Here is a 23,052-nt window from a genome sequence, read left to right on the forward strand (position 1 = left end):
TTTGCCTCCTAGGTAATTGTCAAAACATCACAATGAGGGCAATAAGAGGATGTTTGTTACATTGCAAAACATCATCATAATGCATTACTTTGCATATTGTTCTGGCATATTGTATAATATTAGTTATCCTGACTACACAAGGTATGCATGACATAAATCAGAGTATGGAATGGATCAGGCTAGGAAACAATGACATCTATCACCAAAAATCACCAGAAAGGCAGGTATAAAGTAATATGACCATGAACCTCAGTGAATACATATACACGCACGTAAGCCGAAGGAGCCTCTGCGAGCCTTCTATATGAGGCACAGTAACTCGGAGCGAGGTCTGTCGGAAAAACTCCTGCCGCCCTCTGGGACCTACATTGAGATTTTTCCCCATAGGGTTATCACAATCAGTGCCCTCAAAGTAAGCCCCCAAAGAAGGGGTGGGGATGCACGCACACACACACACGCTGAAGAGTTCAGCAGAGGTACTTCCCTTGAGTCCTCCCTGCGCATTGGACATTCAAGTACAGCTACCTGCAAGTGCGCATTGTAGCTGCAGCAGCTCTAGCCATGGTGGTCAAAGGTGGGTGGCTGGGGAGACCTCCCCTGATCTCTCCAGGCGGACTCGTCCTTGGGGCTGAGAGGCGAGGTGGCACTGGGGGAAGTCGGCAGCAACGTCCAAGGAGCCAACGTTGCTGAAAAGTGAGCTGCGTTGAGATGCGGCTCAGAAAAGCGGTGCGGGTGCCCTCTGCACCACATGAGAATCCCTCTCAATAGGCCAGAGGCGGGGCCTCTCCTTGTGCTGCGACAGCTCTCTAGCTCCAGAGTCGAGGGGAGACCTCAAGCACAGATGCACATCCCAGCTGGAAAAGAGGTGCTCCGCACGTACTTTTGAGAAGGGTGCTCAAAATGCACCAGGACAAATAAAAGCGCTCACCGAACACTATGCAGAAGGGGGCCAGGGGAGAAGGAAAACAATGTTCTCTATGCACAAGCTTGCAGACTCGAGGCGCTCCCCAGGCACTATATTTCAGGCACAAATGCAATATATAGCGCTCCCCAGGCCCTATATTTGCAGGCCAGGGACAGCAATTAAACAGTTTTCTCACACCGGCGCTTGGGAGAACAATGGTGGGCAAACACCAGGCAGGCAGGCAGGCAGACCAGCACATCTAGGTTCCTCCTGATAGTCCAACACTGTCTAGGGACCCCTTAGTCAAGGAGCAGCTGGCAACAAGCAGAAAAGCAATCCAGATGAGTCCTTTTCCAGCCCAGCACTCCTCCTGGCAGAGGTTCAGTCCCAGCTCCCAAAAGTGTTCTTCTATGGGATTACAGCCTCTCTACAAATACTAAAAATGCCAAGCTTTCAGAAGGTGGGAGAAGGTTCCAGCCTAATCTGACCAGTTCTAAGAATGTTCCTTCTCCCCTTCCCGACTCCAGACATCAGTAGGGGGGTAAATCAGCCTGTGTGTGAGAGCAGGACACAGCCCATTCAATTGTAAAGGAAGAACAACCCTCCCTCTCTCCCAGCCCAGGAATGGCATCAGTATGTAGATTAATGCAGATGTAGCCCTGTCACACTTAACCCTCCTGATGGATGGCTGTCTGGAGTGTATGCACAAGGTGGAGCTGTCACTCTGCCCTAGACGTGGATTGGAGTCAGGCTTCAAAGCACTAGAGTTATAAGCACAGAGAAATGCCCACTTTCTATAAGATATAACATTCACACACTACTTCTCATAGATCAGAAATGATCACTTAGACATATAAAAGGGAATTCCCAATGCAACCCTATCAAAGGAGCAGCACTCACCGCAGTGAAAAACAAACAGGCTGTTTGTCACTACTAGGACATGTAACACACAAAAACATATGTCTTACCTTTTACATACACAATACCCTGTCCATAAGGCTAGTTAGGGCCTACCTTAGGGTGACTTAGGTGTACTAAAAAAGGGAGGATAGGTCGTGGTTAGTAGCTTGAGCTTTACTTGCCAATTCACTGTGGCAGTAAACTGTGCACACAGGAACTGCAGGGGCAAGCCTGAGACAAGTTTGAAAGGCTACTCCTGTGGGTGGCGCAATCTGCGCTGCAGGCCCACTAGTAGTATTTCATTTGCAGGCCCCGAGTATATGGTATATCACTTTACAAGGGACTTACAGGTAAATTAAATAAGCCAAATTTGGGTATACCAAGTTTTAGGGGAGGGAGTGCATGCACTTTGAGCACATTACCACTGCTAATCAGTGCTAGAGTCCTAAAGTCAACAAGAAGTGGGTCAGAAAAACAGGAGGAGAAAGGCAAAATGATTGGGGATAACCCTGCAGAAAAGGCCATTTCCAACAGAGGCCTAAGATCAACCGGCCCCACAAAAATGCTTAGTATGGGGGGGATGGGAGGGGTGAGATGGGAGGCTAAGAGGCCTAACAGCGGCAAAACGGTTATAAGATATGCCACATAACTGGCAATGTTCAGTACAGAAACTTATCCCTGCACTCAAGTACAAGCTGGGCAGAGACCAGAGACATGTATTCAGTAAGCACACATGGCAACAGACCTGATTCAGGCAGGAGGCTCCCGATTTTTTAAGCCAAAAATTGCTTTCTTTTAGCTGTCTCCCACCTGAAATTGCCTCTCCTTCAATAGAAATCAATGGGGGAAATACATTCTCCCGATTATTTTTTTAAATCTCTCACTTTCCTCTCCTAAGATGTTGGAATATAGGAGTAAGCCCTGCATCCCTACCTAGAATTTTGCGGCATATCACAACTGAAGGACGAGACCAAAATTAATTTCTGCACAGCATAATAAGAGTTGACATCACATGCTGTTCTGTAAACCTCAGCCATAATTCCTACACATTAGCTAGCTCTTATACTCAAGTTCCCTTTCTCCCCTCTTATACAGTAGCATACATACATCACAGTGAGTAGATGGCCTGGAGGCAAGGGATTGGAAAGATGGAGATTCCATGGTCCCTAGGCTACCTTATGTTTACTGAATCTTTTTATTTTAATGTGCTGTATATTCATTTACATAGCACACTCCCATTCCCAGGTTTCCTGGTACTATCCGGAAAAAAGTGCAATGAAGAACTACAATGCGCAGGTACAAAAAAAAAAGAATTAAGAAAAAAAGACTCACAGGAAAATTTCAACCCAGCCGCATCATTTGGCAAAACGTGTATAATTACAGAATACCACCTGTGGAATATTTGTCACATGTTCTCAAAGACCCAAAAGTGCTCCCCAAGCTGCACTTTCAGAAACCAGTAGTAACTGAAACCTTAGACGATTTGAGGAAGAAAGGTTTGACACTAGCAGGACCCTTTCCAAGAGCTACAGTTCTACAGCTTAATTTACTGCCACAGAAATAGTTATGAGCCAGGATCATGACTCGGTCTCTATTTCACTGGCGAGCTAGAGTAGAGTACCTGGACCTGGCACCCATTATAAACAAGTACCAGCCAGAGAGTGAGTAAAGAAACACACAACGATTTGACCCCAGATCACAAGTGGCATACCAACCACATTGTGGAGAGAATGTACTATGTTCATTAATTAGAGGTTCAAAAGAGCCAGATGTCCACACAGACACATATGAACACTCTGGTAAAGTAGAACTACAGCCACCACTAAAATACTGAAAGCCCTAGGCGGCGGACTCATACTAAAATAAATAACTTGTATCGGTACTAAAACCCTCGACAGTGAACCCGATAACAATCCTATGGTTTGAGCTCTATACAGTGGACTCATTTCAAAGAAAATAACAGCACCATGAACTACACTACGGGGTGTTAGAAGGAAAGATCACCACCGATTAAGAGATGGGTGAACACAAACCCCAAGAACACTAGTTTGGGGTGGAGAAGTGCCCATTAAGACAGTGAAGGAGCGAACTCCTGTCATCTGGGAGTGGTACATATGTGAACGCAGCACGGCTCACTTTTACCTGGGACAGACTTATGGATTTCTAAAATTCATATCTAGAATTTGGGCTCACTGCATTTTCAAATGCTGGGGAGGCATATGTAAGTACTTACCGCCTACTGTATTTCAAATGTACATGTCATTTAACAGATTCACGTCTCTATCATTATTACAATACCTTAAATTTTACCCATACTGTAAAATTCAAATTTTTAGTTAGGGTATACAATGAACATTAATTCATCAGTTACTTGTTGAATATACAATAAACTGCTAATATATACTGAACATTCCAAGTCGGAGATATTAACCAGTTTCACAAAACACTATTTCCTTATTTATTTACAATCCATAAATTTTGTTTATGGTCACCACATATGAGCTAAATAATATACTCACTTTAAAAATTTGATAGGAAAGGACATTAATATGAAAAAAGTATTTACTGTTGTCATGTAGGAATAATATTTTGCAGCTTGTGCTAACACAGTTCTTGCCAAAAAGGGAAAGAATGTTATCTTCGATTGAGCAGATGGTTTATTGGGCGTTAGCTTAAACATTTTACTCAGCTGAAGGAGACCATGCATGATTCTCTCTCAAACATATTGCTGCTACTGTTCTCACCAAAATGTGAGGGCTATTCATCCATTGGATTACCAGTGTCTGTGCCACATTTAAAGCCGCTACTGGACGTGTTGGATACTACTATTGCCTTGTTCTGTAACTTACGTTTTAACCGCAATTAAATGCATCAAACTGACTAATATAAAAAAGAAAATCCCAAAAACCTGAAGATAGTAAAGTAGCTAGCACGCTCATTGCCTGCTAACACCTGCAGCTGTTCCAAATCGAGAACGGTCTCTCGCAGCTCCCCCCGACAACGATATGTAGCACAATTCCTGCCATCAACATCAGCTCAGTCCATTTTCCTTGACCCCTATGAGTTCAAGGACTTAATAGAAAAGCAGCATCAAAACTTTATAACAGATGTAGATATTCTCATTAGAGGACGGAGAAAAGAATGTTCCAAAAAGTAAACGGCTTACTCTAATAGATATTAGCTATTGAAAATTTCTTAAGTGAACCATCCTAAAGTATCTTTGAAGTAATGTAGTAACTATAATAGAACGGCTCTACCGAACTGAGATGACGTCCAGACGTCTATCTTCGAACAATATTAGGATAAACAGTGAAAATAAAACCAAATGGCACATGACAGATTGTGTGTCTGTTGTCCTTTCAAATGTCTCGGCCACACTTCTGGTGCGGGAAGCCCAAAACCATCAGGAGAACCATGTCAGATTATTGCAATGATTCTCAATAACAGATATTCAATAGGAAATGGTCAGTATCAAATGCCCAATTATGGACTTTGAAAGAGAGCAAGAATGCATCTTTCTTGAATTATTTATATGTACAAAGATAGTAATTTGATGCTCTCCTTGCGCTAATTCTGCAAAATGTATCTTCCTCTTTAGAAGAATGGGACATAGGAAAGAAAGCCGGTAACATAATGGATTGAGATATAATAAATTCCAATACCACCTTCGGGAGAAACTGTGGTTTGACCTGTAGCACTACTTTAAATTTATAGAAGATTGTTAGAAGGCAAAAGTACAAACTACCTTCAGTTTACTTTTCGAATAAGATGTGACTGCTACTCAGAAAGCTGCACTGCCAGCAAGTAATTAAAGTAGGCAGGAATGCATAGTATTGAACACTAGATGACTCTCTCCACCCCGCCACCACCAATAAATAAACATTAAAAAAACACAGATTGAGGTTCCATATGGAGCCATTATATGGCAGTGGTGGAAATGTATTCTACAGAAATATAGCCATCACTGGCAACATGAAAAAACTACTCTTGAATCAGTGGAAAATATGCACGCTGATATTTCCAACAAATAACCTTTGTGTGCATTAATGGAGGTTTTTCTGTGGTATGGAAACAATATTTTCTGTTAGGAACTGTCGAAGTTTGTAAGGGGTCAATAGGCTGTTCACAACACCAATAGGTAAGAGCAGATCCTCTGACTGAATAGACAGCTATGGTAGATAGTATGGCAGCCACCAAGAGGATATCCAAAACCTCTTGAGGAAACAGATGGGAAGAAAGCCACAGCCTCACACCCTCCAAGCACAAAAAGTAAGAGGTTCGCAGACTAGAAGAAATAAGTGCCTTCTGCCAGAGTCCAAAAACGGTCACTCAGAAGAAAATGACACTGAGACACAGAAGGCCTGGATAACACAGCCAATGTGCCAAATCAGGAGTAACAAGGATCTCACTGCCTTTGTGAGCTCAATTTTTCAGAATTATTCTCTTTAGTAGAGGTTAAGAAGGAACGGCATAATTGAAATTGGACTTTACTCCACAGCACCTACCAGAAGTGCCCAAGAAGAAACTTCTGTGGACAGTATAGCCAGGTATCTGAGGAGAGGGTTACACTTGTGGTTTGTCAAAATAAAATGCACAGGGAGTCTACAGTCACATCTTCCTTGACCGCTAAATGGGTTGGTGACAGATCAATTTTTTCTGTCTGTGGTCCACTGCAGAGCTTAAGAGCATCCTTGCAGTTAGAGTAAGATCCCACCCCCCTGTATCCCCCCAATAATATACCAATATGCTGTCCAATAGAATTTAAACTTCCCTGCCCAGGATCTACAGAAGAAAACCTAAAAAATGCAAGCAGAAGACTTGCATGCAAAAAACTGTTCGGGCAGCATAACAGTGGCACTCCCTCTTATTGGAAATTGAATGGTACATACTGCTGTTTTCTATCTGAGCTTCAATATTAAATCAAATGAAATGCTGTAAGCGGGAGAGAAGAAAAAAAATCACGCAGGCAACAAGAGGGCAATGCTTAAGCCAATTAATTTCCAACAAGATGGGGTCCTTACCCCAAGAATCTTTCTATCCCCAATGTACAAGGAAGCACATCCCGGTCAATCCGATTAGATCCCTAAACCATTCAAGTTAAAAAGTATCGAATACCCAATTAAGGGAAGAAGGGCATCTGAAACTACGACCAGTTGGGGCTATGAGAATGTTAATGTTCGAACTATAGCTAGACGTTGCCCCACCTCTGATCATTGATTACCTCTCCATTTAGTATAACTTTAAAGCTTTTGGGAATTTAACTTAAGAAATAATCACTAGTAAATGCAATAGGTTTTGTATATATGATCATTAATAAGCTGTTGTATGCGAACAAGCACAGGAGACCTGAAAATACAGACCTGTACAAGAAAGGTGCATATTCATGCCAGTGCAAGAGATGTCCTTATGTATGACAGTGCAGGAGATGTAAATATGCATGCAGTTGCAGCAGCTGTACAAAGCCCCAGTACAAATTGGAGCATGCCGGCTTGGTTTTGCATAGGTGTACAGAGCCATGCTCTCGTGGCCCAGGTCACCCTGTGAGAAATCACGGCATCACTGAAGCTGGGAGGCGGAAGGGGACCCGGCCCACCCCGCTCTACATAAGGTGCATAATGCGCCACTTAGCATGCTGTACAGCAGCATGGTTCGACCTTTGCCGACTCCTCAACATCCTGTGATTCGGGGCAAATAATGTCCCAATAAAAATAAAAAAATCACAAGAATGACAGTGTCCCTGAGTAATGTAAGTGGTGAGCATGTAAAGCACTCCAACACCTTCAGGTCGAGTTTGTGGTACATTAAAGCATAAAAAATTAATTAAATTAAAATAAATGGCCCTGAATGGAGGTTACAAAGACACGAGGGAGGAGAGTGGGGAACACCAGGGAGGAGGTTTGATTAGTTACAAATTACAAAGACGTGTTTATGGGTGCCTCGGGTCCTGGGCAGTACCACAGCTATACAGGTCCTCACTCTTTCATCCTGCAGCAAATACAAACAATGCACTCCTGTTTGAACTTATTTTGAAGGTGACACATGCCTGTTAAATAGCAAGCGGACGATCCAGGGAGCCAGAGGGGAAAGCAAAACTCAAGCAATGGCAAATATTCTCTTCCACAATGATGTGCTATATTTTTTGGTGTCATCGAGAATATCTTCACATGGTTTCCTTTTTTTTTTTGCTGAGTTCTCAAAATGAACTGCTAGAAACAAGCATTGTAAAACAAGAGCTGTGTAGGTAAAATATACAAAGTTACGGGGAGAAATAAAAGAACGATGGATGTTTCTCTGGCGGCAGCACCACATGCAAAACCTGGGGGCAAGGCTCATGGCTGAAAGCAAGGCTTGGAAAACAATGCATTCCACGCCTCGTGGAAGGAAAAAAAAAAAAAAAAATACAGCACACAGTGAATCAAATGAATGAAAGACATCGAATGGGACTGGATGGCGAAAAAAAACTTATAAGCCTCCTAACAGAAATCCCAGCAGTTGAAAAACAAACAGTGCAAGCGCTTTGCAGGCAAAAGCATAAAAAAAGAAGTCCCACAAAGCGGATGAAAACAGTACTTGGGAATGGGAGACTGATAAGAGAAATACACAGAGGAACAACAGGAAATAGAATGCTACAGCCTATAGAAACAGAGGAAAAGTAAGTGGCAAGTACACCAACCAATGAAAAGTGAGGGCGGGATGTAAGCCCTTTAAGATTTATATTAAATACAATACATTTTGCAAGCGCTGTGCAAGCAAAACCTAAAAAATTACTTCCCCTAGTCTGTGCCAAAACATCTATGCACTGGCATTGCACCGATAATTCTTCTTTACATTCAAAACACTATAAGCACTTTTTTCTCAAAGGCGTTGGATTTTCCGCTACCAAAAATAGTTTCTGCTCAATCAGTGTCATTCTAATGTATTTATTTCAAAAACATTTTGAAGATGCACTATGCTTTTTTTGAGAAAATGTTAAGGTAAATGTATGGTAGGGTAATACAACAATCATTCAAATGCTGAATAACCTTTGTTCTACAGAAACAGTAACTTAAACAAACCTGCGTGATAAGGTCATTCTTTCTGCTTGTAATGAGATTTAAAAACATGAATGTGCTTGTGACAAGTCATACAAAGTTAAAAACCCATTGAAATAGGTGGTATTCTATAATGCAAATGTACAAAAAAAGGCAACGAAATGTAAAAAAAGAAGAATCCCAACTGCTCCACGGGTCATATCAGCTAAAATGCAGAAAAAATAAAATCATGGGCACATAAAATGCAATAAAAACATTGTTTATGGTGGAGCCACAAGACAGCATTGTTGAATCCAAACAGTCACTTGGCACCGGTGACTGGAGATGGATAAAAAACAAAAAAATAAAAAAAATAAAAAAATAAAAATTCAGTGTAGCACCTGGAAAGGGGTTTCAACTAAGGAATATGTAGGAGCCAATATACATTAAAAACATTGAATAACTGTTTAAGCAACTGTTTAATTAACGGAGTGTAGGTAGACTGGCATAGAGCTCTTTTTGTGTACAAGTCTTTCTTTGTTCTAAATCTCTGTGGATGTTACTGCATCTCCTTTGAAACCCACTTCTTTGTTTGAGAAACCACTGCTGCTCCCTGTCCAAACCACCTCAAAAGTGCTTCTCTGGGAAGGCCCTCCTATGCTGACTCCAATCCAGAAATGTTCCTCCTCCGTCAGGATTCAAGGAGGAGTGCAAAGGCGGTTGCATAATTACCATACAAATGTCTTGTCATTCTTGCACCTACTCCAAAAGACAAACATTTAATTTCTGGCAGGCTGTTACATTACTCTATTTTACTTCTGCAAGCAATTGTTCTCATTCAGCATGAAACACAGTATTTTTTCATCCACCTCCTGAAGATACCAGTAGTAATCCCTCAATACCTAGGTTGTCCCTGGCATATTTCTAATGTCTCTTAGGTCGCTAAACATCACAGAGAAGGTTAAAATGCCAAACATAAGAAAATGTGGAGCAAATCCATCTCCTAGGCACTCTACTGGTTTCAGAATCATGTGGGATAGGGGGCCTACACTTGCAAACATCTGTAAAGTCTTCGCAATCACTCTGAATGAAAGCAAGCGGGCCTTATACATCATGACCTTTCAGCAGCCTATGTTACCATTCGATACAACTCTTCTGTGAAGTTTCATCAAACATACATGGGTGTCTGTGAGGACCCTCAAATGGGTTATGTTTAAAACCAGTAAATTTAAATCAGTGAAATGGAACCAGAGAAAAAAAAAAAAAAAGACATGCAAGTGTTCCACAGGAGTTCATCTTTGATGCCCCTTATTCAACATTTCAATTCAGTTCATTTTTATTTGGTTAACAAGAACCATAAAAGCAAATAAATAAAAACAGATAAAATATCATTACATCATGATTTTACAAGTCAATAACTTTTCCGGCTACTGATAGCAGCAGTCAATTAAGGACTAACAGCTAAACGTACTGTTACGTAAGCATCGGACGATAAAAGAATTGCACATTGTGTAAAGTTAGCATTTTTAAGGATGTGTGCAATAAATGTCTGACACAGGGACATAAAAAATGTCCAAAAAACAAAGTGCATAGTACATTGTATTGTAAGGCTGTTTTATCACAAGGACAGAGGTAAATGTGCTCATGTAGCCTATGCCCCAATGGAGAAAATGAGTAATATTGAACAAGCCCCATTCTAAACCAGCTTTAGAGAGGACAGTCTCAGCAGTCATGAATGTCAAGTTTCCATCTTAACAGTAGTCTTAAACATAACGTTAGACTACACTGGCAGCTTCGATAACCAAAGCACTTCTCTCGGGTGTCCGATTTCAACAACAAATGGTTTTAGACAATAATGTATCCCTCTCTGCAATGAGCTCCGGTGCGGAAAATCAAATTTATCTGCTCTATTTAGTTGGGAACAAAGACTCCACATATTATAGGCATTTTCAATTACCATCGCCTTCTATTGGTAACACATTTTTAATTATCTATCTATTCAAGCTGGTACCAGAATTAGACAAGGTAAAGATACAGGACGGACAAAACGTGGATTCCATCTGAGAGATAAGGAACGTCAAGCTCTTCATGACAGGTGTAATGTGGGTAACTCTGTGGGACAACCAGGAGTCAACAAAATCTGTTTTATTCGATTTGGAGGGGAAGCAGATTAATGTATCCCCACACACCCAACAGGAATACATTGAGGTTTCTGACCTATTTTGCGTACACAACTGTATATACATGATGAAAGAATGTACTAAAGACTTTTGTTTTAATTTTAACAATTCTTTCCAAGACGAAGTATTGTCAAAAACACATCCAAGAGAAAACATTAACCTTCTTTAAGTGATGGCTCTTTTTGTGAACTTTCCCTAATTTGGGTGATTTCGTACCCGTGACCATAACAAATGTCTTATTATAGTTAGTACTAAGGACACTATCATCCATATAGGAAACAAAACCATCAAGTAATTTATTCAATTCATTAACTATCATTGATATTAATTGATTAACAGAGTGTTAGGCCTATTGTATCTGGAAGAGCAGGTCAGGTATGGCTCTCCATTTGGTCTAAATATGAAACCCTTCTCAAACAGGATATAATCACTGATTGCTTACAGCATGCCCATATACATAAAATACTGTGGTTAAGATATGCCAAAGACCAATTTTTATATGTGGGGGAGGCCTGAACCTTTCAATAGACCACAGGATATCACTGCCTCAGCTAAAGCTCAGCTTGAAACAGAATTTCTCACTAGGAAAGAGAAGTGAAATTTAACAGCTTAGCAAGAAGAGAGCAGCTGCTCATCAAATTTTAGTCACTACGAATCACGTGGTGCCTTAAATTTTTATTTTTATTTTTTAAAACCACATCTTAGGTTTGGATTTAATATAGCCCATTTCCTGGTCTCTTACCCAAGAACCCTTCATGGTGAACTGGGCCCTGAAATAATGTTTTAACTGTTTTAGCTATATAACCTGTTTCTACTCTTCTTGATGAGTTTTAGACATGGAGTACTCCTTGAATAAGGGGCTGGATCATTTGTAGCCTTAATATTATTTTTTCTTTTTATGCTTGTTATTTTGATCTACATTTTATAATAAGAACATCTGAATGTTGGTGATAATATAATTTTCTATTTGCAAGTGTGACTTCCTATATTAACTTTCACAATTTCTATCAAACTACTGCTGTGTCTCAATGTCTGCATATTAACTTATTTGCTATGTACTCTTCTATGATTTTATGAGCCAAATAAAGATTGACAAATGATTTGATTACCAATAAGCGCCAAACCATTATTATCTAAAATCGGAGCCAACCGAAACCTTGTCTGACTACCCTCGCCAATTAAAAGGCATCAGTGCAGTCGACCTCGGTGTTATGATGGACCTTGGCATTTACATTGCTGTGAAAATGGTGCAGGAAAGACACGCTGCCTGGGTCAACACCCACAGTGGCAAGAACGGACCACAGTTTCAACCTACTGACCTAATCAAAGGCTGAACAAAGGGAAAGGCAAGTGCCGAACCACAGTTTTGGCCAGTTAATTTGATCAAAGGCTGAAATTAGGTCCAGGAAAGCCAAATTCAGAGAACCTTTATCTATTTCATTTGTTTGACATTTATACTTAAATAGAAACCATCAACCTGTTCACTTACAATTATATGAAGACACACAGATCTATATGGCAGTAAAAAAATAAAAAAATAAAAATTGTCTGCCAGCACTTTGGGCTTTGTCAACGCCTATTTTGTTTTGTCTTTTTTAAACAAACAAAAAAAAAAACACAACTACTGTTGGTGGTAGGATCAGGCCTCACTAATATTTATTAAAAAAACATTTTGCTAAGAGCAAAAATATTTGTTTTAGTCTCAAAAGCTACACATTGTCATAGAGAAGAGTACCTGTGTACGCGATGAGCTTTTGCATAAGAGCAGAACGGTGTCACTCACAGTGTAGTTTGCCAGTGGTTGAAGTGAACAGAAGGAACATGTGAATGACAACAGCAGACCACTGGAAGAATAATTTTAGTAAAACCACAATTTCTTGGGTAATGCCAATCTTAACAAATCAGCGAACCAGACAAACATGACAGCTGGCAGGCCACATCCCCCCTTGTACGGATGAAAACTTCCTCTGTCCGAATCGAATCTACCTGTTTCAGAGATGGGCATACCAAAACATACTTCTATTTTGAGTGGTCTTTAGGCCTGGGGAAACATTAGAAATTCTACGATTATATTCACCAAATACCTATCAATGCTTATAAATTATTGGATGCAACTCACAAACTTTCTTGTTATGACAGGCTGGGTAACCATCTCAGTCTACAAGTCCCTCAAAAACTAGAAAGACTACAACATCATGCAGCCAAAGTGCACCTAAATAATAATAAACATGGTGACTAAAAACAAATATTTAAAGCACTCTCCTGATTTCTGATGGAATCAAGGGTAAAATTAAAAACTAGTTGCACTATCTAAAACTTCTATTAAAGCAAAGGATACCGCTATATGCAAAATCTGCCTCCCTCTCATCACCGAACACTCCTCAGCCAAGAACTGCACCTCACCCAAAAAGGAACCTACAGAGACAAACACAAATATCCCTGCCACTTAACAGATCCTAAGCACCCCTAGTTCAGAAAACCCCTGAAGACTAATCTCTTCGAACTGGTGCTGCACTAAAGACATTTGACAACAGGGGATGTAACTGAGGAAAACTAGAAAGGAGTTTCAAATCTTGCATCTGGCTGGATTCTACCAACCTATGACCAGTCACGGACTTTACAATATTATACAGCAGTTTACTAAGGCAGCTGCGCACTCTTCCACAGCCAATGGGCGACATGTGGGGCTCTATGAAACTCCAATATAAATATTCTATAAGCAGTTCAAAAACCCACAGCTTAATAATGCCTGCTCAACTACTGCATGTGTGTCCTTAAGGCCAAGCATGGTAAAAGAACCTTTTATGTCTGTCAAACAGCACGAATGAGAATACACAATAAGCAAGAGCACCGTGGTTCCTTTTATGTTTTTTTTTTTTTTTAGATAAAATATGGTTCAAGAGGTAGTCTATTTGATTCAGATTTCAAACAAGTAAAGATATCTTCACACAGTTTTTCATTCTGTTTTATGCTAAACCACAGAACAAAGCACGTGCAAAGTCTCCACAGGAGAATCCATGTGCCAATCAGGACTAAACACACTAGCTTATTACATTATTTCTTCTGCTATCTTGGAACAAGTTCTTTATTTCTATCACTTTCAAGAGTATTCTCTGTCCTTCTTTGATTGCTTACCCTCTACAAACCTGCTTTGCCCTCTAACGCCTCTTTTCTCTATATGTCTCTGTCTCACTGCTCCCCCATTCACATTTAACTTCACTTCTAGGTATGCTGTATTTTGGAGACTAAGCAACATGAGGTGCAATACACCATATGTGCTCCCTGAACAGATCTGTTAGAAGCAATGAGGTTCTTATAGTGACAAATTCATTTTTTTTTTATTCTTCTCCCTCCTGCAACACTTATCACAAGATAGCCACTAAATTTCAGTCACTCACTGTAAAGTGTTCAGTGTTTAGATTTCAGCCACACTGCAAAAGGAACTCACAATTGTGACCGTTTCAGTGGCAGAATAGAGCACTAGGTTACATTTAAAATGCGCCATGAGTGCTTGCAAAGATTCTGCATTTTAGACTGTGGGCGGTGAAAGAGTACGAGTAGCAAAGTCAATATGCATTACATGCAAGTGATACAACAACAGTTCCATGTGCACCTATTTGTTTCATGCATCAGTAGAAAGGTAATGTATACTTTAGAATTACACAGATTATGTTATATACTAATAACTAGTTTGCGAACATCAAAATTATCCAAGCAAGTCTTTAAAGATATAAAATTCACAAAGAATTTCCTACCTTTCCTTGTGATATGAACCGATTTCGGTCTTTTAAGTGATGATGGTTGGGGGATGGTGAACGCCAGAGGTGAAACTGACTTTGTGACTGAGAAACATCAGATGAGAGTTTTGTGTGTTGAGGACTACTGTTAGGCTCCATATCTTGTGGTTCCAAAACAGCATGGCCTGAATCTGAACTGTCCGGACCATATGCAGTGTCTTCAAACTGGGGCAGTAGGTCATCCTGAAGAAGATCTTCTGTATCAAGTCCTGTGAACGACTCTGCTTGAGATTCAACATGATGAAGCAAGTTTTCCTCTAAAGATGAAAATCCATTGCTTTCTATGTGTTCATTAAAATGACTGATCTGAGTTGCAGTTGCTACAGGTGCAGTATAATTAATGTTTACAGAAGACAATTTCGAACTGCTAAAGTTATCCTGAGAATGGACTGGAGGAAACATCTGGAAAGTATTTGCGTTTAATGGTGAGTCAGCATTCACGATGTGCTGTGTAGTATCTTGCTTGGTCCCCGATACAAAAGCTTCACTTCCAGTAAAATCTGCTAGAGGGTGTGTTGGTTGATTAGTATCTAAAGCAGTAGTGGGCTGCAGGAGATTGTTGGAAGAAATATGATTACTGGAGAAGGAATAAGGAGAAGAAAATGGAGGGGTAGCCCCAACAGAACAAGGAGTCATTGTAGGAGATAGCCCATCATATCTCACATCTTGCGGGCCACCAAGATGATTCCCAATAAAGTGCATTGGAATCCCTGAAGTTTGAGTGAACTGTTGGACAGTGTGAGAACGCTGTGGACTCGACTGATTTGCAACATGAGGCTGCTGATTAACATGGGTCCTGTGCGGGGATGAATCACTGACCTCCATAAAGTTTGTTTGCTGGTTTATAGTTTCTGGCCCTTGATTACTGACATTTCGGTTTTGTTGAGACTGCAGTGAGGCACGTGGTTGCGATTGATCATTGGGCTGAAATAAAGAAAAGTCATGATGTGCTACAAAGCCTTTGTTTTGCTGCATAGGAGCATGCACCTGATGATTGAATGGAGACCCATTCTGACTGTCAATTGGAGCTGCCGTTTGATGCCCCCACATCGGACTTCCACCAGTCACATCTGGAAATAGGCCATTGGCCTGGCTTTGTGAATGGATTGGCGAACAGCTGAACTGCGAACACGGAGACAAAACATTTTCAACAGAGCTACTGAATGGTTGGTGAAGTTTTAGGGACTCTAACGTAGTTAACGGTTCAAAGTCATTTATCTTTTGATGCGTTTGAGACTCCTGAACATGGTTGAGTGAGTCAACATGCAAGGGTTCAAATTCAGCACCCAGGTTCAATTCATCAACAAGTGAAACAGATACTGGCTGAACAAACGCATCATCTGACAAACCCTCCAAGGTCTCACCAAACAGTTGAGCATCGTCAAAAAAGTCCATCATGGGATCAGTCATATTGATTACTTTACACCAAAGTAGTTGTTGTCCAAAATGGGCTTAACAGTGTATTTTGGTAGATTAAAAAATAGATGTCCTTAAATGGTCATAAATTAATCCACGGGGAGGTCACTGGTACTTAATGTGTTTGGAGAGACATCTTTTGAAATTAAAATAGCCTAAGGGGCAAACAAAAGAAACATCATTAATTTGACAGTCGTAACTAAATTAAATACTTACTAAAGCAATATTTAATTCAAGTAGATACCTGAATTATAAATGAGATATTATGTTAGATGTAATGCTTTGTTAAAGAAAAATGCTAAATGTGATTTTATGTCAGACATGATGCTTGATATGCCTCACTTTTTAAAATCAAAAAGCAACCACAGAATTTCCCGTCTGGAAAAATCAGGCATGACTTAAGAGTTGCAGTTAATTTTTAGACAGAGCCACAACATTTGCAAATGATGTAATGGGGAGCTTAGTTTGGTGTAACTTTTATAGGGTGCGGATAGCGAACATAATTACGTTTGGGCAACATGATAAAACAACAATACTATTTAAAAAAACTAAAACCTTGGCTGCAGAGTAAAAGGATGCCGGAGACAAAAATGCTTGGTTCACGAATAGAAGGGTTGATAGGTTTAACCTATAAGAAAGAAAGAAATCACAAGGATTTTAATGAACACAGGAAGGTAATTCCAGGGAGGAAGTGTCTGGAATATGAATTTTTTTTTCCTTGAGATCCATTTGTGCAAGATCAAGCAAACATCTAGTAGACTGAAGCTAACTCTTCTTAATTAGGAGCTAGTTCAACTAACATATGCCAGGTGCAACGCTAATATTCCTCGATTTGCAATACTAGATGAGCTGCTGTGTTCTGAACATACAAATGAATGGAAGTATGTCTGCCATCTTAATGTTTCAATATGCCAACTCTGAACGGACCAAGGAATCTAGTGAACACTGTGTGGGTCCCTAGTCCAATGTGGCCTTCAAATTAGTGCTATGCATTCCACGCTGCCCTCCGGTCTGTGCCTTATTCTGTTAGGGAAAGTTACACTTAAAAAGGATTTAAAGTGATGGGGTTTGTCCAGATGATTTGACAGTTTGCCTGGCCTAACAGGGGAACTTATATTTTGCTCATCTGAGCTTAGAAGATGACAGTTTACATGCTTCATTACCCCATCCAGAGAGTCTAATGCAATAGAGAAAACCTTTGGTGGTCAAACGACCCACAGATATGCCTGCAGATTATCTGCATAAAACAAAACCGCAGTCCCCTAGATCTGATCGATACCAATGATGCTGAAATGAACTATAGGCCACAGACTTAATTCTATTTTCCAAAATGATGTGGTTCATGGTGTTAAGCATCCCATAAAGGGAAGGCGAATGAAGAGACTAAAGTCTATCTACTGCAGCTATGTCATCATCCACTACCAAGTCTACCAAGTGTCAAACACAGGTGGGTGCGGATTAAGACATTTATAACTTCCACATTTCTGAGGCTATACCACCAGTACCTTCTCAAGGATGTTTGATGGTCATACTATCTAGCTGCCTTAGGGTTTCAGTTACAAAAATAGCCATGGTTTTGGATTCGGACTTGAGATTACGGTCAAGGAGCACATACTAGAACAGTCATGGAACAATATCAGTTGTTTTTGCTAGGTATAGATAGATATAAATCTATAATGTCACTTCCCGGAGAAGGTGAATGTAGTACACTGCAGGAGAATCACCGGTTGAACTATCTCCTCTACATCTAGAGTTGTTAGAAATGTAAGAGATCTGTGTACTTTACACACGTAAAAATATAAAGCAATAAACATATTTACAAAACAAAATATTGGCCTAAGGCACTTCACTTAATCCACACTTCTATCCGGCATTTTCTGCTGTAATTACAACACTCGTTCATACAGGAATTACAAGGGTTTTGCACTTTAGGACACCAAATAGATTTTTTTTTTTTTTTTTTTTTTTTTTTTAAATTCTTAACTCAGCAATCCCATCTCAGATTAGTTTCCCGCCCAGTGGATGAAGTGACATGTCAAAGACAAGTGTACTAAGCATTGTAAAAAGGTAGGCTAAGAGTTAAAAACATCTGAAATAATCACTGGCCAGCAGCAATTTAACTAACACCTTCTATTCATAGGTTGTGTGGCTGAAGATATACATACTCTGCATAGACTGTAATACATTTGATCCCCAAAGCGGTGGCTGGCAAGCAGATGATGCAGATGTCTGAAACATGGTTTGACCAACTGAAGCCTGCTGAAGTTCTTGGATGACCACACAGACCTGTTTTGTGATCGAGTGTGGAGTTGACCAAGGAGCAGCTTTATAGATGTCTGATAAATGGATGTTACCTAGAAATTACACAGTAGCACCCATTGTGAATGTGTGGGATGTGCTCTAGGAGGGACAGCTAATGTGTGCTTGGATTTGGCGTAACAAGCTGCTATACATTTAACAATCCACCATGTAATGCCCAACTTGGTGATTGGGTGTCCCATGTTGGGCTTGGCAAAGGTCACAATGAGTTCTGTTGTTTTTATTGTTAGACTTGGTCCTGCGAATGTAATACACGAGCAGCAAATGGACCAATGATAGACTGCTTAAGCATGAAAAGTCAGTGTACTGCATTCACATCTCAATTACCTTTCGCACCTCTCATTACCTCCGACATTCACTGTCAGCAGTCTGTCTAATTTACAGCACTATGAATGATCAAAAAAGTAAGAGTGGGGGCGTGCCCATCCAACATGGCCGTGACTCCCAGAGGCTCCGCTCAAACCCCTCACAGACACGCAGAAGGCGGTGTCTAGGTGTGGTGGGTTCAACACTTGCGATGCCCTGGTGATGGTGTACGGCGTGCCGGGGGGTCGAGGTGCGCCGTGTTGGGGTGCCTGGCCGGAGTGCTGGCTGCCTGAGACCTCGCGGAGCAGGGACAGACCGGCGTGCAGACCAGAGTGGCCCGTTAGATGCAGCCAGGCGGCACGCCATGGAAGACGGATGCAGGTACGGGGCTGGGGGCGCGGCAGCCACCTTTGATGACTGGCGGGGGCGCGAGATTCCCCTTGAAGGAGGAGCGATCGCATGGAGAGGAGGCAGCGCGGCTGCACTTTGGACCGGGTGGGCCCACCTTCCTTCCGGTGATGGGTGGTGGCTGGGGGTCTGCCTAGAGAACGCCCGGGGGCCATCCTCCCTCCCTGTTGGTAAGGAGTGGGGGGCGGTGGCGAGCCCCCTGATACACAGGGATAGGGCTTGCTGGCGACTTCGCCTGACTCCACGATGGCACCCATTAGCAGGGCACAGAGGTGCTCCATAAAGGGCTCCGCAGGCGGCGGTGGCCGAGACGCGGCATAGCACACACCCCTCCCCTGAAACAGACTTGAGGAGCAGGCCCTGATCGGCGAGAGGAATTCAAGCGAACGGAGCAGCAGATCCTGTAGCGGGCGACGCAATTGGAGGTGGAGCGGGGAGCAGGAGAGCAGTGACACCCTGGGGGGCGCCTATGCCTTGATGAAAAACCACAAGCTAAAAGGGTCTCCAACTACTTTGCACCCACCAGAGCACGTGGGTCTTCCTCGCCGCAGACAGGTGAGATGACGCTAATGAAAGACGACTTCCTGACATCCATCCGTGCTTTCAAAACGGAGCTGTGGGAAGAACTCCTGGCCAATATTAAAGCTACATTGGATGCTTTAAAAACTGACATTAACACTCGGTTGTACTCTCTTCAAGCTGATTTGGATTTAGTGGGGACCCGCACACTGGATCTAGAAGCGAAGGTCCAGGAGATGAAACAGCAAGTAGATCCTTTGGAGGGAGAGTTTACTCACAACTCCAACTATCACTTCTTAAATGTGAAGACTTGGAAAACTGCTCCCATAGAGACAACATTAGTGAGGGGGCTGGAGGAAGGCAGCGAAGGAGCGGATATGGAGGCCTTTGTGGTGGGTCTCTTTTTCACCATCCTGGGCAATGATCATCCAGAAGTCCAATTGGAGCGGGTGCACAGAGTAGGGATCCGCATCGCCAGCGAGGGGAGGTGGCCTAGAGACATCCTTGTAAAACTGAGCTCATTCAAAGTAAAGGAACGCATCCTCCAGCAGATGAGACAGCAGGACTCCGTTTCCTTCATGGGGGCAAAATGCACATTATTACAGTACATTGCTCCTGCAAAGCTGACTCAACGGCTGCAATTTCGACCAATTACAGATGCACTGCAAAAGAAAAGAACAAGTTACTTACCTTCGGTAATGCTTTTTCTGGTGGATACACTAGCGACCTGTGGATTCCTCACCTTATGAATTCTCCCAATGCGCCAGCATTCAACGGAAAATCTTCTTCCCAGCTCTCCACGTCGACGTCACAATTGCACGGCTCTGCATGAGACTCCGTCTGACGTCACCGTGGCAAGAAGAGGTTCTTGCTGGCGTGCTGACATCAGTTTCACCCATTTTTTACGTGCCTTTGAGGCAAACAGGTGAAAACCGACCTCACAATAGCTCAATTAAATACATACATATAACCATACTGATGTAACATAAGTACAATAATTATTTATATAGAAATTAATCAAAACATATATACACTTGTAATACAAAAGCCGTGGTTTGACCAGACAGGCAACAGGGAGGCAGGTGGGACTGTGAGGAATCCACAGGTAGCTAGTGTATCCACTAGAAAAGGAGTTACCAAAGGTAAGTATCTTGTTCTTCTGATGGATACAACTACCTGTGGATTCCTCACCTTATGAATAGAGTCTCAAAGCAGTACTGCACTCGGAGGTGGGTGCCTAACTAGTCACACCAAGAATTCCTCCAACACAGAACATGCAAAATGGCCATCCCTACTGACTTCCAAATCCAAGCAATAGTGCTTCGCAAAAGTATGAAGGGAAACTCAAGTTGCCGCTTTACAAATATCTACTACTGGCACACCTCTAGCCAAAGCTGAAGTGGCAGCCTTAGCTCTGGTAGAATGAGCTCTAATACCCTCAGGAGGAATCTTCTCTAACGGATAACAGATCTTAATGCAAAGAATGACCCACCTGGATATTATTCTTTTATGGACATCTCTGCCTTTCATGTTTCCCACATATCCAACGAAGAGTGGATCATCCAACCGAAAGTCCTTTGTCCTCTCAATATAGAAACTGAGAACCCTTCTGGGGTCCAAGCAATAGAGTCTTTCTTCCTCTTTTGAAGGACGAGGAGGAGGGTAGAAAGATGAAAGGGTAATAGACTGCCCCATATGGTAAGGAGTGACAACTTTAGGAAGGAAAGCCGCCCTGGTTTCAGCACCACTTTGTCAGCAAAGAATGATGTAAAAGGGAGGTTTAACACTAAGGGCCTGAAGCTCACTCACACGCCCAGCAGAATTAATAGCTATAAGGAAAACTGTCTTAAAGAACAATAATCTTAAAGAACAAGAATGCATGGGTTCAAACGGTGATCCCATTAAAAAAAACAGATTTAAATCCCACTGAGGCATAAAAAACGGAGAGGGAGGACATTTATTTGTTAAACCTTTCAAGAACCTAACAACAATAGGTGATTTGAACAAGGAAGGTTGATCTGGAAGGCAAAGAAAGGCTGACATTGCCGACAAATAGCCTTTGACAGTAGCAACTGCACAACCCTTCTGTGCTAAAGTTAACGCAAACAACAAAACATTAGACAGATGGGCTCGCAAGGGATCAATTTGTTTCTCTCTACACCAAGCCACGAATTGTGCCCACCTGCCGGCATAAACAGTCTTAGTGGAGTGTCGCCTGGCTGATAAAATAACATCCACTACCTCTGGGCATGTAGGTGCAGGCTCTGGAGGTGGGGTGTAGAACCTGCCCCTGCAACTGCGAGAGGAGATTTGCCCTGAGAGGGAGACGGAGTGGAGGGCACAGTGAGAGTTGAGGAAGGTCGATGTACCACACCCTTCTCGGCCAATCCGGAGCCACTAAAGTAACTTGAGCCCGATCTTAGCAAATCTTCCTCAGAACCCGAGGAATCAAGGGTATGGGGGGGAAAACGCGTAAAGAAACTGGTCGCACCAAGACATCTGAAACGCATCCCCCAAAGCACCTTGCACCGGATACTGGAGGCTGCAGAACAATGGGCAGTGCGCGTTCTCCCTAATGTCAAATAGGTCTATCTGCAGAAAACCCCACATCCGAAAGATGTAAAGGACCAGGTCCGGATGGAGACGCCACTCGTGATCGGCCGAGAAATGCAGACTAAGACTGTCCGCACGTACATTGAGAGCCCCGGACAGATGATTTGCTACCAAGCAAATCCGATGGTCCTGGGCCCAGGACCAGGGCTGCAGAGCCTCTCCGCAGAGAAGGTACGACCCTACTCCTCCCTGCTTGTTGATGTACCACATTGCGGTAGTATTGTCCGTCAAGACTTGAACTGAATGACCAAGAAGGGACGGGAGGAAGGCCTTGAAAGCCAGACGTACGGCCCGCAACTCTAACAGATTGATGTGAAACATCTGTTCCACTGAAGACGAATGACCTTTGATCTCCAGGTCCCCCAGATGAGCACCCCACCCTAGAGTGGAAGCATCTGTTATGACTGGGGCCACCGGAGGTGGTAGAGAAAATGGCCTGCCTTTGGAAAGGTTGCCGTCCACAGCCCACCATCGTAGATCCGCTGCAGCGACTCTGGAGATCGTTATCGACTCCTCGAGATCTCCTTTGTGTTGGAACCACTGTCTGCGGAGGCACCACTGAAGAGCCCTCATGTGCCCGAGTGCATGAGTGACCAACAGAATGCAAGAAGTTAACAGAACAAGCAGGCGAAGGACCTTGAGGACTGGAACAACCTCTCCATTTTGAAGCATTGGAATCA

At 42.2% G+C, this 23,052-nt stretch overlaps 1 protein-coding gene across 6 annotated transcripts in view; it reads right to left on the minus strand.

The window, feature by feature from the left end:
- Positions 1-23,052, minus strand: part of CHD9 (chromodomain helicase DNA binding protein 9) — a 1,629,153-nt gene that overhangs the window by 1,477,553 nt on the left and 128,548 nt on the right. For all 6 annotated transcript variants that reach the window (XM_069216350.1, XM_069216347.1, XM_069216351.1 and 3 more), the window contains exon 4: positions 14,750-16,362. In XM_069216350.1, the coding sequence (XP_069072451.1) occupies positions 14,750-16,201 (1,452 nt within the window). In that variant the 5' untranslated portion in view covers positions 16,202-16,362. The remainder of the gene's footprint in view (positions 1-14,749; positions 16,363-23,052) is intronic.

Source organism: Pleurodeles waltl, chromosome 12, assembly GCF_031143425.1.
Source record: "Pleurodeles waltl isolate 20211129_DDA chromosome 12, aPleWal1.hap1.20221129, whole genome shotgun sequence".
NCBI classification, from domain to species: domain Eukaryota; kingdom Metazoa; phylum Chordata; class Amphibia; order Caudata; family Salamandridae; genus Pleurodeles; species Pleurodeles waltl.